This window comes from Balaenoptera acutorostrata, chromosome 15 (genome assembly GCF_949987535.1).
Source record: "Balaenoptera acutorostrata chromosome 15, mBalAcu1.1, whole genome shotgun sequence".
Lineage (NCBI taxonomy): Eukaryota > Metazoa > Chordata > Mammalia > Artiodactyla > Balaenopteridae > Balaenoptera > Balaenoptera acutorostrata.
In genome coordinates, this window is record NC_080078.1 from 7,043,704 (window position 1) to 7,057,565 (window position 13,862).

A 13,862-nucleotide genomic window follows, 5' to 3' on the forward strand; every position below is an offset into this window, starting at 1 on the left:
ACCAGTAACCTGGTTTATTAACATAAACTGCACAACTCCGACCTTAGCCAACCAACCTCACAGCCAATGAACAAGCCCAACATTTATCAGCTTCTCGGGGATCCTCTGAGAGGCTCTGCCTCCTGCTCCCACAGAAGGGATGAGAGAGCAGGAAGGCGGTGCGAGCCCACAGCTATTCCTCACAGGAGGCCACGGCGAGCCCCCCTGCGTCGTCTCTGTGCTCTGGCTCCTCCCTCTGCTCCGGCTCTTCTCCAACATCCGCCATGAGTTGCTCCAGGTCCAGGTCACTGGAGGCTCCATCGTCAGAGGGGACACTTCCAGCCTCCTGAGGCCGTGGCTCCTGGGGTGCAGGCCCTTCTTTCCCCACCATGGGACAGGCCCCGGGAGGAGCTGGTGGGGTCAGAACCTCTGGCACTATTCTAGCTTCTTTTTCCTCAGATGAGTCACTTACTGGGGCCTTGCTTTGGGGAGCTTTAAATTTTTTCTTAGGGCCTAAATGAAAAAGTGATAAAACTGAGAGCCTTATTGGGTCATCTGTCCTCACCTTTTACAAGCCAAACTCCTAAATTTCTATTACCAAAACAATCTCTGGAAAAGATGACCTTTCTTAATAGAAAGAAAATGGGGTTTGGAGTCAGAAAGACTTGGATCCACAGGCTAGACATGGGTCTTGAGCAAACTTTAAACCCTTTAAACCTCATTCTCCTTATCTTTAAAATGGCAAATATCCAGTCACAGAGATACTGAAAGAATTAAAGGGAACAAGTATAGAAGTATCTATCTAGCTGGCCCACAGAAATATCAAAAAATGTTAATTCCCACCTCCTTACCATTCTCTTATCCCTGAATGTCCCTGAATCAAATCAAATAATAACCACCAAATGTTTCTACAGTGTGTGCTGTGTTCTACAATTTGGATGACACCCTTTTGGCCAAACTTTTTTTTTTTAAGTAATGAAAAGCTGTGAAATTGTTAAAAAATGATCAAAGGAGGGAAAATGCAGACATGAACCTCATTTCCCCAGTTTTCCCCAAGTCTTGAGCCTTACCTGGCTGCTCAGGTTCTGAATTCCCATGCCCTTTTTTCCCTCCCATTATGGGTAAAGGTGGAGCTGCAGATTCATTTCCCAGAGATCTCTTCATTGTCTTCCTTTGCGGGGTCCCATCTCGTCCATGTGCTCCACCTGCATCACCCCCAACCCCCAACCGTGAAGGACACTGGTTTATTTCTCACTGAGTGACAGTATGGCTAGGGTCCATAGACTCCCCACATTTGGTCTCCGCCTTGCATCTTCTGCTCATTTTCAATCTAGTGAGTCCTCTTGGTTCCTTTCTTTTCCCCAAATATTTCTTTTATTTTTCCCCCGGGTCTTCTTCTCTTTACAGTTCACCTCAGAACCCGCCTCCTCCAAGAAGTCATCCTTCTTGGCTAAGAATTTAAAACATTCATTCCACCTTTAACCTAATATTTTATAATTCAACTCACAGAAGTGAGAAGGCTACAGCTTCCCTGACGACATTAGCATGAGTCTTGCTCATTTTCTCAGGTTCTGGAGCTGAGACGTCAGTAAGGCCCAGCCACATGCAGACTCTCCCACTCTGCTTCTGCCTTGCCTTAACTGTAGTACATGCCTCATTTCCAGCTGACTTGCTTACCTCTTTCCTTGGGTTTTTTGGTCTGAATTTTGGCTGGCTTGGGACCAGGCAAAGTTGGATCCTGAGAAAAATAAGGAGAGAAAAATAAGAAAATATAAATGAAGTCACATAATTGTGATTTAATAAAGTGGGATGCTACAGAAATGATGAGTGCACTTAAGGGAGTTCAAATTAGGTTCTGTGAGTCTGATACAATTTAAATCAATGACAGCACTTCCCTGGTGGCGCAGTGGTTAAGAATCCACCTGCCAATGCAGGGGACACGGGTTCGAGCCCTGGTCCAGGAAGATCCCACATGCTGCGGAGCAGCTAAGCCCGTGTGCCACAACTACTGAGCCTGTGCTCTAAAACCCACATGCCACAACTACTGAAGCCCACGCGCCTAGAGCCCGTGCTCCAAAACAAGAGAAGCCACTGCAATGAGAAGCCCGTGCACCTCAATGAAGAGTAGCCCCCCCTCACTGCAACTAGAGAAGCCCCCACACAGCAATGAAGACCCAACGCAGCCGAAAATAAATAAATAAAAATTTTTTAAATGTTTAAAAATAAATAAATAAATGACAAGAGAGATAAAAATGTTCATCCTTCCCATTCTATTTGTTATTAGTCAATGCAAGGCTTTATGAACAAGAGAAGGAAATAAAATTAGGCCACAAACATGATAAAAACTGGTAAATTAAAAATTAAAAGAGAAAGTGAAAAATCTACATTTCAGAGCTTCTAGTTTCCAGATCTACACACAAGGAGCTTGGAAGCTGTAACTGTGTTCTAACAACTAAAAACCTGAACAGACTGAAATACCAATAACTCTTCTTAGATCCATAAGAACGGTGAGGACACAGGGAAAACCTCTGCCCTCAAAACTGAAGATACACAGGCAAATACAGGGAGTCATGCTTATCAGAACATACACTCACAAGCAGAAACCACCAAGAGAACTAGTGTCAGGATAGGAAAACCTCAACAGTAATAAAGGAATTGCTCAGTGTGGACAAGTCTGAAAGTTAAAAACTCCAGGGATACCCAGTCATGGGGGACTTCCAGACTTTTTGTGAGTTTTACATCCAGGAGCTCAACCAGATTCTCACAGAAAATATCAAAGAAAAACTCCTTCATGCTTCCAGCAGGGAGAGGGGGAAAGAACCATTTTGAAATATACCAGAGCATTCTGTTCTTCTTAACAAAACCTACCCTCAGGAGAAACCAGTTAACCAGAGCCTAACTTACTAGGGTGTTAACAGAGCCTAACTGTCCTGGGGGTAGTGAAACACCCAACTTCAGCCCACTCTAATCATCCTGTCCCACCTAAGGGGGTGGGAAAAAACTAAGAAACACTGCGAAGTTTACAGTCCAGAGGCATAAGTTCATTAATAGACTTAGACCCAATCACAGGATATAGAACACTTCCCCTCCCCTGACACCTTACCACCACATTACTAAAGGTATATTTACAGCAGTACTTTTTACCTGGTACATCATATCTGGCAATCAAGAAAAAAACTACAAGGCATATCAAATGGCAAAAACACAAGCTGAAGAGACAGAGCAAGTATCAAAACCAGGGGCTTCCCTGGTGGCACAGTGGTTAAGAATCCGCCTGCCAATGCAGGGAACACGGGTTCAAGCCCTGGTCCGGGAAGATCCCACATGCTACAGAGCAACTAAGCCCGTGAGCCACAACTACTGAGCCTGCGCTCTAGAGTCCACGAGCCACAACTACTGAGCCTGCGTTCCGCAACTACTGAAGCCCGTGCGCCTAGAGCCTATGCTCCGCAACAAGAGAAGCCACTGCAATGAGAAGCCTGCACACTGCAACAAAGAGTAGCCCCCGCTCCCTGCAACTAGAGAAAGCCCGCATGCAGCAATGAAGACTCAATGCAGCCAAAAATAAATAAATACATTTTTAAAAAAAGTATCAAAACCAAACATGCTAGAGAATTAACAGATTGGAAATTTAAAGCAAATATGATTAACATGCAAAGGGCTCTAAAGGATAAAGTAGACAGCATTCAAGAACAGATGAGCGATGTAAGCAAAGAGATGGAAATCCTAAGAAAGAATCAAAAGGAAATGCTGGGGATCAAAAACACTGTAACTAAAATGAAGAATGCCTTTGACGGGCTTACTGGTAGACTGGTCACAGCTGAGGAAAGAATCTCTGAACTTGAGGATATCTCAAAAGAAACCTTCAAAACTGAAAATCAAAGAGAACAAAGACTGGAAAAAAGACTGCAATATCCAAAGATTGTAGGATGACTACAGAATGTATAGATATGTGTAATGGGAATACCAGAAGGAGAAGAAAAAGAGAAATATTGAAAACAATAATGACTGAGAATTTCCCAAATTAATGTCAGGCACCAAACCACAGATCCAGGAAGCTCAGAGAACACCAAGAAGGATAAATGCCAAACAGCCACACCAAGGCATATTATTTTCAAACTACAGAAAATTAAAGTCCTGAAAGAAGCCAAAGGAAAAAAAAAATCTTACCTGATATGCTAAGGAAGGGGAGAAAATGGAATCATATAAAAGCTCAATCAAAACCACAAAAGGCAGAAAAAGAATGGAAGACAAAAGTAAGAAGAAAGAACAAGGGCAACAAATAAAAAACAGTAGCAAATATTGTAGATAATAATCCAACTGTATTAATAATTACTTTGAACATCAACAGTCTAAATGACTGTCTAAAATGACCAATTAAAAGACACAGATTTTCTGAATGGATCAAAAAAGATCCAACTATATACTGCCTACAAGAACCCCACTTAAAATATAAAGACACATATAGATTGTAAAAGTAAATGGATGCAGAAAAATATACCATGCTAACACTAATCAAAAGAAAGCAGGAGTAGCTGTATGTTAATTTCAGACAGAGCAGACTTCAAAGCAAGTAAAGTTATCAGGGATAAAAAAGGGCATTACATAATGATAAAGGGGTTAATTCTCCAAGAACACATAACAATCCTTAAAGTGTATGCACCTAACAAGAGAACACCAAACTACATGAGGCAAAAACTGACAGAACTGCAAAGAGAAATAGTTGATTCCACTATCATAGCTGGAAATTTCAACAACCCTCTATCAGAAACGAACAGGTTCAGCAGGTAGAAAATCAGTGAGGACACAGTTGAACTCAACGACACCATCAATCAACTAGATATAACTGGCATCTATAGACTACTTTATCCAACAACAGCAGAATACACATTCTTCTGAAGCTCACATGGAGCACTCACCAAGACTGACCACTGGGCCATAAAATACAAATTAACAACTCTAAAAGAAAAGAAATCAGGGGCTTCCCTGGTGGCGCAGTGGTTAAGAACCCACCTGCCAAAGCAGGGGACACGGGTTCAAGCCCTGGTCCGGGAAGATCCCACATGCCATGGAGCAACTAAGCCCGTGCGCCACAACTACTGCACCTGCGCTCTAGAGCCCACTCGCCACAACTACTGAAGCCCACGCGCCTAGAGCTTGTGCTCTGCAACAAGAGAAGCCACTGCAATGAGAAGCCTGCGCACCGCAATGATGAGTAGCCTCCACTCGCCACAACTAAAGAAAGCCCATGTATAGCAATGAAGACCCAAAGCCGCCAAAAAAAAAAGAATAGAAATCATACTATGTCTGCTCTTAGACCACAATGGAATTAACAGAAAGATAACTGGAAAAATCCCAAAACACATGGATATTAAACAACACACTTCTGCATAACACATAGGTCAAAGAAGAAACCTTAAGAGAAATTTTTTAATATACTGAACTAAATAACATGAAAATACAACTTATCAAAATTTGTGGGATGCAGTGAAAGCAGTGCTTAGTGGGAAATTTATAGCATTGAATGATGTATTAGAAAAAAAGAAAGATCTAAAATCAATGATGTAGGTTTCAACCTTAGGAAACCAGAAAAATTAGAAAAAGAGCAAGTTAAATCCAAAGCAAGCAGAAGAAAAAATATAATTAGAGCATAAATCAATGAAATTGAAAACAGGAAATCCATAGGAAAAAATCAACAAAACTAAAAGTTGGTTCTTTGAAAAGATCAATAAAATTGATAAACCTCTAGGTAGGCTAACTAAGAAAAAAGAGAGAGGAAATAAATTAATATCAGAAATTAAAGAGGCGACATCACTATAGATCCCAAGGATATTAAAAGACTAACAAAGGAATACTACAAAGAATGTTATGCCCACGAATTTGATAACCAAGATGAAACGGACCACTTCCTTAAAAGACACAATCTGCCAAAACTCACACAAGAAGAAATAGACAACTTGAATAGGCCTATATCTAATAAATAAATTGAATCAGTAATTAATATCCTTCTAAAACAGAAAGCACCAGGTCCAGATGGGTTAACAGTGAATTTTACTAAACATTTAGTGAACAGATTATACCAATTCTCTATAATCTCTTTCAGAGGATAGAAGCAGAGAGTATTTCCTAACTGATTCTATGAGGCCAGCATTACCCTAATACCGAAACCAGACAAAGACATTACAAGAAAAGAAAACTATAGATCAATATGCCTGATGAAGAGATGTAAAAATCCTCAACAACATATTAGGCAAATCAAATCCAACAATGTATAAGAAGAATTATACACCATGAACAAGTGAGATTTATCCAAGGCATGCAAGGCTGGTTCAACATTCGAAAATCAATTCATGTAATCCATCACATCAACAGCTAAAAAAGAAAAATCATGTGATCCTATCAATAGATGCAGAAAAAGCATTTGACAAAATCCAACAACCATTCATAAGAAAAACTCTCAGTAAATAAGGAATAGAGAGGAACTTCCTCAACTTCATAAAGAATATATACACAAAACCTACAACTAACATCACACTTAATGGTGAGAAACTAGAAGCTTTCCCACTAAGATCAAGAATAAGGCAAGGATGTCCTCTCTCACCACTCCTTTTCAACATCATAGTGGAAGTTCCAGCTAATGCAATAAGACAAAGGAAATAAAAAGTATAGAGACTGAGAAGGAAGAAATGAAATTGTGTTTGCAGGTGACATGATTATCTATGTAGAAAATCCAAAAGTATCAACTAAAAACTCTAGGAACTAATAAGTGATTATATAGCAAGGTTGCAGGACACAAGGTTAATATACAAAAGTTCATCACTTTTCTACATACCAGCAATATACAAATGGAATTTGATATTTAAAAACACATTTATATACCATTTATATTAGCACCAAAAAAATTAAATAGTTAGGTATAAATCTAGCAAAATATATACAAGATCTATATGAGGAAAACTACAAAACTCCAGTGAATGAAATCAAAGAAGAACTCAGTAAATGGAGAAACAGTCCATGTTTGTAGATAAGAAGACTCAATATTGTCAAGATGTTAGTTTTTCCCAGCTTGATCTATAGAATCAATGTAATGTCAATCAAAATCCCAGCAAGTTATTCTGTGGATATCAGCAAACTGATTCTAAAGTTATATGGAAAAACAATAGATCTAGAATAGCCAATACAATATTGAAAGAGAACGACAAAGTTGGGGGACTGACCCCATCTAACTTCAAGACTTAGTGTAAAGCTACCATAATCAAGACAGTGTGGTATTGGTAAAAGAACAGACAAATAGGTCAATGGAACAGACTAGAGAGCCCAGAAATAGACCCAGATAAATATAGTCAGCTGATCTTTGACAACAAAGCAAAGGCAATACAATGGAGCAAAGATAGTCTTTTCAACAAATAGTGGTGGAACTACAAAAAAATTAATCTAGGCACAGACCTTACACCCCTCACAAAAATAAACTCAAAATGTATTATAGATCTCAGTGTAAAATGTAAAGCTATAAAACTGCTAGAAGATAACACAGGAGAAAATCTGGATAACCTTGGGTATGGCAATGAGTTTTTATGTATAACACTGAAGGCACAATCCATAAAAGAAATAATTGATAAGCTGGACTCCATTAAAATTAAAAACTTCTGCTCTGTGACACTGTCCTCGACAATGTCAAGGGAGTGAGAAGACAAGTCACAGACTGAGGAAAAAAGACTCATGATAAAGGACTATTATCTAAAATAAACAAAGACAAATGAACTTATTTACAAAACAGAAATAGACCCACAGATATAGAAAACAAACTTATGGTTACCAAAGGGGAAAAGGGGGAGGAATAAATTAGGAGGTTGGGATTAACATATATACACTACCATATATAAAATAGATAACCAACAAGGAGCTACTATATATCACAATATTTTGTAATAACCTATAAGGGAAAAGAATCTGAAAAAGAATATATATATATATGTATATATATATATATATATGGCACTGAATCACTGTGCTATACATATGAAACTAACACATTATAAATCAACTATACTTCAATAAAGTAAAAAATAAAATAAAATATACAAAGAACTCATAAAACTCAACAATAAGAGGGCTTCCCTGGTGGCACAGTGGTTAAGAATCCGCCTGCCAATGCAGGGGACACGGGTTGGAGGCCTGGTCTGGGAAGATCCCACATGCCACAGAGCAACTAAGTCCGTGCGCCACAACTACTGAGCCTGCTATCTACAGCCCACGAGCCACAACTACTGAGCCTGCGTGCTGCAACTAATGAAGCCCACGCGTCTAGAGCCTGTGCTCCACAACAAGAGAAGCCACCACAATGAGAAGCCTGAGCACCGCAACAAAGAGTAGCCCCTGCTCGCCGCAACTAGAGAAAGCCCGCGCGCAGCAACCAAGACCCAATGGCAGCCAAAAAAATAAAAATAAAATAAATTAATTAATTAAATAAATTTAAAAAAAACCCTCAACAATAAGAAAATAAACAACTCAATTTAAAAATGGGCCACACACCTTAATGGATATCTCACCAAAGGAGATATACAAATGGCCAATAAGAATATAAAAAGATGCTCCACATCATGTGTCATCAGGAAAATGCAAATTAAAACCACAAGATACCACTACACACCTATTAAAATGGCCAAAATCCAGAACACTGACAATACCAAATGCTGGCAAGGATGTGGAGCAATAGGAACTCTCATTCATTGCTGGTGGGAATGCAAAATGGTACAGCCACTTTGGAAGATAGTTTGATGGTTTCTTACAAAACAAAACATACTCTTACCATACAATCCAGCAATTAAGCTCCCTGATATTTACTCCAAAGGAGTTAAAAACTTATGTTCCCACAAAACCATAGTTATAGTGGCTTTATCCATAATTGTTCAAACTTGGAAGCAACCAAGATGTCCTTCTGTAGGTGAATGGATAAATAAACTGTGGTATATCCAGAAAAATACAATATCATTCAGCCAAAAAAATTAATAAATGAGCTATCAAGCCATGAAAATACATGGAGAAATCGTAAATGCATAGTTGTAAGCGAAAGAAGCTAGTCTGAAAAGGTTACACATACTGTATGATTCCCACTATATGGTATTTCAGAGAAGGCAAAACTATGGAGACAGTAAAAAAAAATCAGTGGTTGTCAGTGGTTGAGGGGTATGGGAGGAAAGGGATGAGTAAATGGAACACACAAAATTTTTAGGGCAGTAAAAATACTCTGTATGATACCATAATGATGTATATGTGTCATTATACATTTGTCCAGGCGCATAGAATGTACAACACCAAGAGTGAGTCCTAATGTAAACTATGGACTTTGTGTGATTATGATGTGTCAATGTAGGTTCATCAACTGTAAACAAATGCACCACTCCGGTGGGATGTTGATAACAGAGAAGGCTATACATGTGTGGGGGCAGGAGGTACATAGAGACTCTCTGTACCTTCTTCTCAGTTTTCCTGTTAACATAAAACTGCTCTTAAAAAGTCTTTAAATATGAAAAATATATGTATTTCATATGCCTGAAAACAGACTAAGGAAATAAAATAATGAATATCCTAAGTGTTCACACAGGGAAGAAAGGAGAGTGAAGAGAGGCAACCTGCTATTCTCTGAAATTGCTCCAGTAGGAACCAAAGAACTACAGTAAGAACTGAGATTATAATCAAAAAATAAGTTCCTAGAGATATGAGATATTAGAGAGAATAACTGAGGAGAGAGGAGACTCTCCTTCCCTGAAGACCCCCTAAGAGATAAAACCAGCCAGCCAGTCAGGGCTACTCTGACGCAGGGACAGGACGGTTCCTTAGAAAATATAAATCCATGCTAACCAGATGCCCTACAGCAATCTCCTAAAAGGAATCCCCAAGATCAATCTTACTTTTTTCTGTTGCTCTTCCTCCTCTTCCTCCAACTCTGACTCTTCCTCTAACTCTGACTCTTCCTCTTCTTTCTCCAAGCAGGAATCTAAGCTGTTAGCCCCAGAGAGCATTACGTCTAGAACAGGAATAGGAAGGAAAGGCTAAATAATTTATCTGATAAAATAGGTGATGAGTTAGTGGAGCTGATCCCAGAGAATCAGTCTTCTAATTCTGCCTTTCAGATCCAAGTCACATTTTCTCCACGAAATCTGATCCTAGATTATCATGGTTCCACCCTTTTCAAAGTCCTGTCACTATTCAACATGCACCCTCCCTCCCTACTCCCTTTTTTTCTCCATTCCTCTCTCTACCCATCTGTGCATCCATCCATCCTGGACACTTGGTCAATGGCATTCATGGAGAGCCTCCTATTACAGAATCCAGAACTAGGTTGATGATATTGGATATAAAATAAAAGCTTCAGTTGCTGCCCTCATGAAGGAATCCCTTCCATCTCTCTCTAGTCTTTAACCTCCTACTCATCCTACCTTTTCCTTCCCCACTGTTGTCAGATCCACTGTATCGGCTCCAGAAACCAAACAGGTTAACCCGCTCCTGAGGGAACCAAGAAACAAAAGCATCATCTACTACTCTCCCAGGGGCTATTTTTGTCCTCTGTCTTCAAGGTTTTTAGTTATAGAATTTGTATTCATATTCCATACCATTTTCACTTGAAATTTCATACTTTCTATCTAGATTTTTGTAGAGCTTAACTATTATAATATGTTATAATATTATAATATACAATATTATTATAACTTCTTTTTCCAGTTTGTTTATAATTCAGTTAATAACTGGGAAGGGGAGATTCACTGTCATTCTCTACCCCACCCAAAAGCAGAATTTGAGGGTAAAAGCTGACTCCACATAAAAGAGAAGATAAGGTACATACACCTGAGACTCGAAGTTAAATAGGTTGGTGGGATTCCCCCTACCAACAGTCCCTGTTTGGACTGAGAAAAGATCCCATTTGTCCAAGGGTAGGGAAAAGAATGGATGAGTTAAGGCATCAAGGGAAGCTGGCCTGGGAAGGAAAGACTAGTTTTAGGACTAAGACTGTGTAATGAGGAAGGACAGCCGGTTTTCTACAGTAGGAAATGTATAACTTGCTTTGTGTCCCAAGTCCCAAAGAGAAGCAGGTATGTGATCTAAACTTTCCCACCTGAATATTGATCTGCTCTGCCTCTTGAGCCATCATCAGGGCTGCCCCCAGTTTCTGGCTGCAGTCCTTACTCCTGCACTTTTTCTGAAATGAAAGAAGATTTCAGAAAAGTGACTCTAACATACTGCTACTCACCAGACATTATCTTCACATTTATTTCCAGTTTCTGGTATTGATATGATACTCCTATTCTTAATCTTTTGAGCTCAGAGACACAATCCCATCTTATACCCAAACAAACTTTTCATCAATTTCTAGCAAAATTTTCAACCAACATTTTGGTGTCCTCTCCAAAGTAAAGCCCATGGAAATTTGTAAAGGCAAAATTAAAGGAGTTCAGATGACTGTACTTCTAAGCTTCTCACAAGTTTCTTTAGATCCAGCTGCTTGATTTAGTACTCACTGCCTGATTTTCTAAGGTCCCTGAGCTCCTAAACCTCTGCTCATTTGCAAGGCTCATGAAGCCCAAAGTGATTATAGGGAAGAAATATTATTTAGTTAATTCAGTGGTTCTCAACCAGGGGAGATTTCCCCCCCCCCAGAATATATTTGGCAATGCCTAGAGACAATTTTTTGGTTGTCACAGCTAGGATTAGGGGTCTTACCGGCTAGATGCCAGTAGGATGCCAAGGATGCTGCTAAAACTCCTACAATGCCTAGGAATCCCCTCACAACAAAAAATTATCTGGCCCAAAATGTCAAGTGTTGAGACTGAGAAACCCTAAGTTAATCTGTGCCTTCATTTCTATCACACCTGCTTTGGCTAAACTGTAGAAAACCATGGTCTCTAGGAAGGCCCTCTATCTGCAGACAGGGAAAGAGACTAAGAAAAATCATTATCCTGCTGCAATCCTGGTAGAAAGAAGTGTACCTCATGAATAACCTCACCCTTGCATACTTCGTCAGATATGTAATTTCTCCTGACACAGCTTCCCCTGGGAGAAATCAGGTTTAATAAAGGGAAGATTTAGTTTTTCAAGTTCCCTGTATCACAACTGACCCCTGAGGGTTGCTCACCACTCCAGCTAACTCCAGGGATAGCTCCTGGAAGTTCTTTAGCATGTTGACTGGGATCCAAGCACGAGAGACTGTTTCTCCAAAAAATGTCACATGGTACTTGGACTGTAATAAAAGATGGTTCTGTTATAGCCTCTTGTCCTTCTTCTGCTTTGGCCCTCTAGCCAGAAAAGGCAGGAGAAGAACTGAGGATTCACAAGGAAGGAGGGGCTGGGCCTTGTCTGTTCCTTTAAACCTGACCCACATATCCCACCTCATTCCATTATTCTTCCATCCTGACCTCAGGAGTCCTAACCAAAGCATATTTATCAAAACATAAATGTCCTAGTAATGAATAAATTTTAATTAGATACAAGTTTGTTTCTATATCTTTTTGTCACTCTAGCTAAGAATCTGTTTCTGCTTGTGTCTGCTGGCTATGTCTATATTTCTAACTCTGTACATCTGTTAGGATGGATTTGTTCATTACTTTGGCCTGAGCACCTACCCACCCTGAATCAGGAGAACTCACCGGCAGAGAATCAAGATGAGATGCAAAAAGAAAATATTCCCCCAGGTCAGGATCAGATTCTACCATGCCTGGCCACCTGGAGAAGACAGATGGGTGTAGGGGATGGAAGAGAAGGGGTCAGGTGAACAGAACACAAACTCATCAATATACATGTACATAAAAGGGCAATATGTTTCGCAAATAAAGGACCCCCAAAATACACCCCTCTGTCAACCCTCCACAGTGGTCACTACCAAATGATTGAAGTGACTTCCATGAATGTACAAAGAAGCTCAGAATCTTCCTAGTAAAAATATCTTATCCTTCTAGGCCTTCTGGCAACCCTGAGAACAAAATCTTCTGACTAAGGACATCTCCAAAAAAGAAGCTATTCCACCCTTCCTTGTTCTCTTTACTTTGTATATCTCTCATTTCCCAATGTCTAAAAAAATATCTTAGAGCCACTCTTCTCTTTCTACCCATCCAGGGTAGAACTGTCCAACCCTTTTTTCCGGGGAGATACCGTCTCCATCGTGAAACCTCTAGAAAACAGGTTCTTTCAAAGCCTCCAAGCTTAGCACTTTATATTCTCCCTCACCCATGCTCTTTCTAAGGCAGAAAATCCCATTCCATTTAAAATCCCTTCCATTTCCTTCCTTCCCTGCTTGAATCTACCACTCCCAAGTTCATGAAGGATGCTCTGACTCTGCCATAGCGCCCTACCAGGGGTAACCGTATTGCTTGGCCCAGATGATGGATCCTGGGACGTAGGAGGCATAGGCCACTTCACTCTCATGCCCCGTCCAGGTCTCCTCAGGGATATCACAGTGATTATACTCCAAATCTGCCAAAAGAGAGGAGGAATGAAGGGATGGAAAGAGCCTCATAAGGTGAAAATCTGGATGAAGGCAGAGGAGAGGACAAGAAGAAATTGGTATATGCAGCAGGTAGGACCAAAAGGACACCTGGGAGACCCATGAAGGAAATGCAGCCAGAGCCTGGAGAAGTAGGAGCGCTGCCTCGTTATGCTCTGTAGAAAGAGACTCCAAACTTCTACGTACATCCCACGTGTCTGACCCTGCTTCCATCAGTGTAACATCATGAAGGTAATTTCTCTGATATTCTGTTTTCTCATCTGTAAAATAGTTGGGCTAGACTAGACCTTCATAATCTCTTTCAAGTAGTTTCAAACATTCTAGAATTCTAAGCCACTGAATCTCTCTCACTGGCTTTTCCCCATACATCCCATATCCCTTCCTATCT

The 13,862-nt window shown here is 40.1% G+C and overlaps 1 protein-coding gene across 1 annotated transcript in view; it reads right to left on the reverse strand.

Annotated features, from left to right (window-relative positions):
- Positions 1-62: 62 nt before the first annotated feature.
- The window catches only part of ZCWPW1 (zinc finger CW-type and PWWP domain containing 1), a 30,106-nt gene continuing 16,306 nt past the window's right edge, over positions 63-13,862 (reverse strand). Inside the window, exons 10-18 of the mRNA XM_057529311.1 lie at positions 13,323-13,443; positions 12,621-12,696; positions 12,110-12,214; positions 11,093-11,176; positions 10,419-10,485; positions 9,891-10,006; positions 1,657-1,717; positions 1,050-1,184; positions 63-492 (exon numbers count right to left, since the gene is read on the reverse strand). Of these exons, the coding sequence (XP_057385294.1) occupies positions 173-492; positions 1,050-1,184; positions 1,657-1,717; positions 9,891-10,006; positions 10,419-10,485; positions 11,093-11,176; positions 12,110-12,214; positions 12,621-12,696; positions 13,323-13,443 (1,085 nt within the window). The 3' untranslated portion in view covers positions 63-172. The remainder of the gene's footprint in view (positions 493-1,049; positions 1,185-1,656; positions 1,718-9,890; positions 10,007-10,418; positions 10,486-11,092; positions 11,177-12,109; positions 12,215-12,620; positions 12,697-13,322; positions 13,444-13,862) is intronic.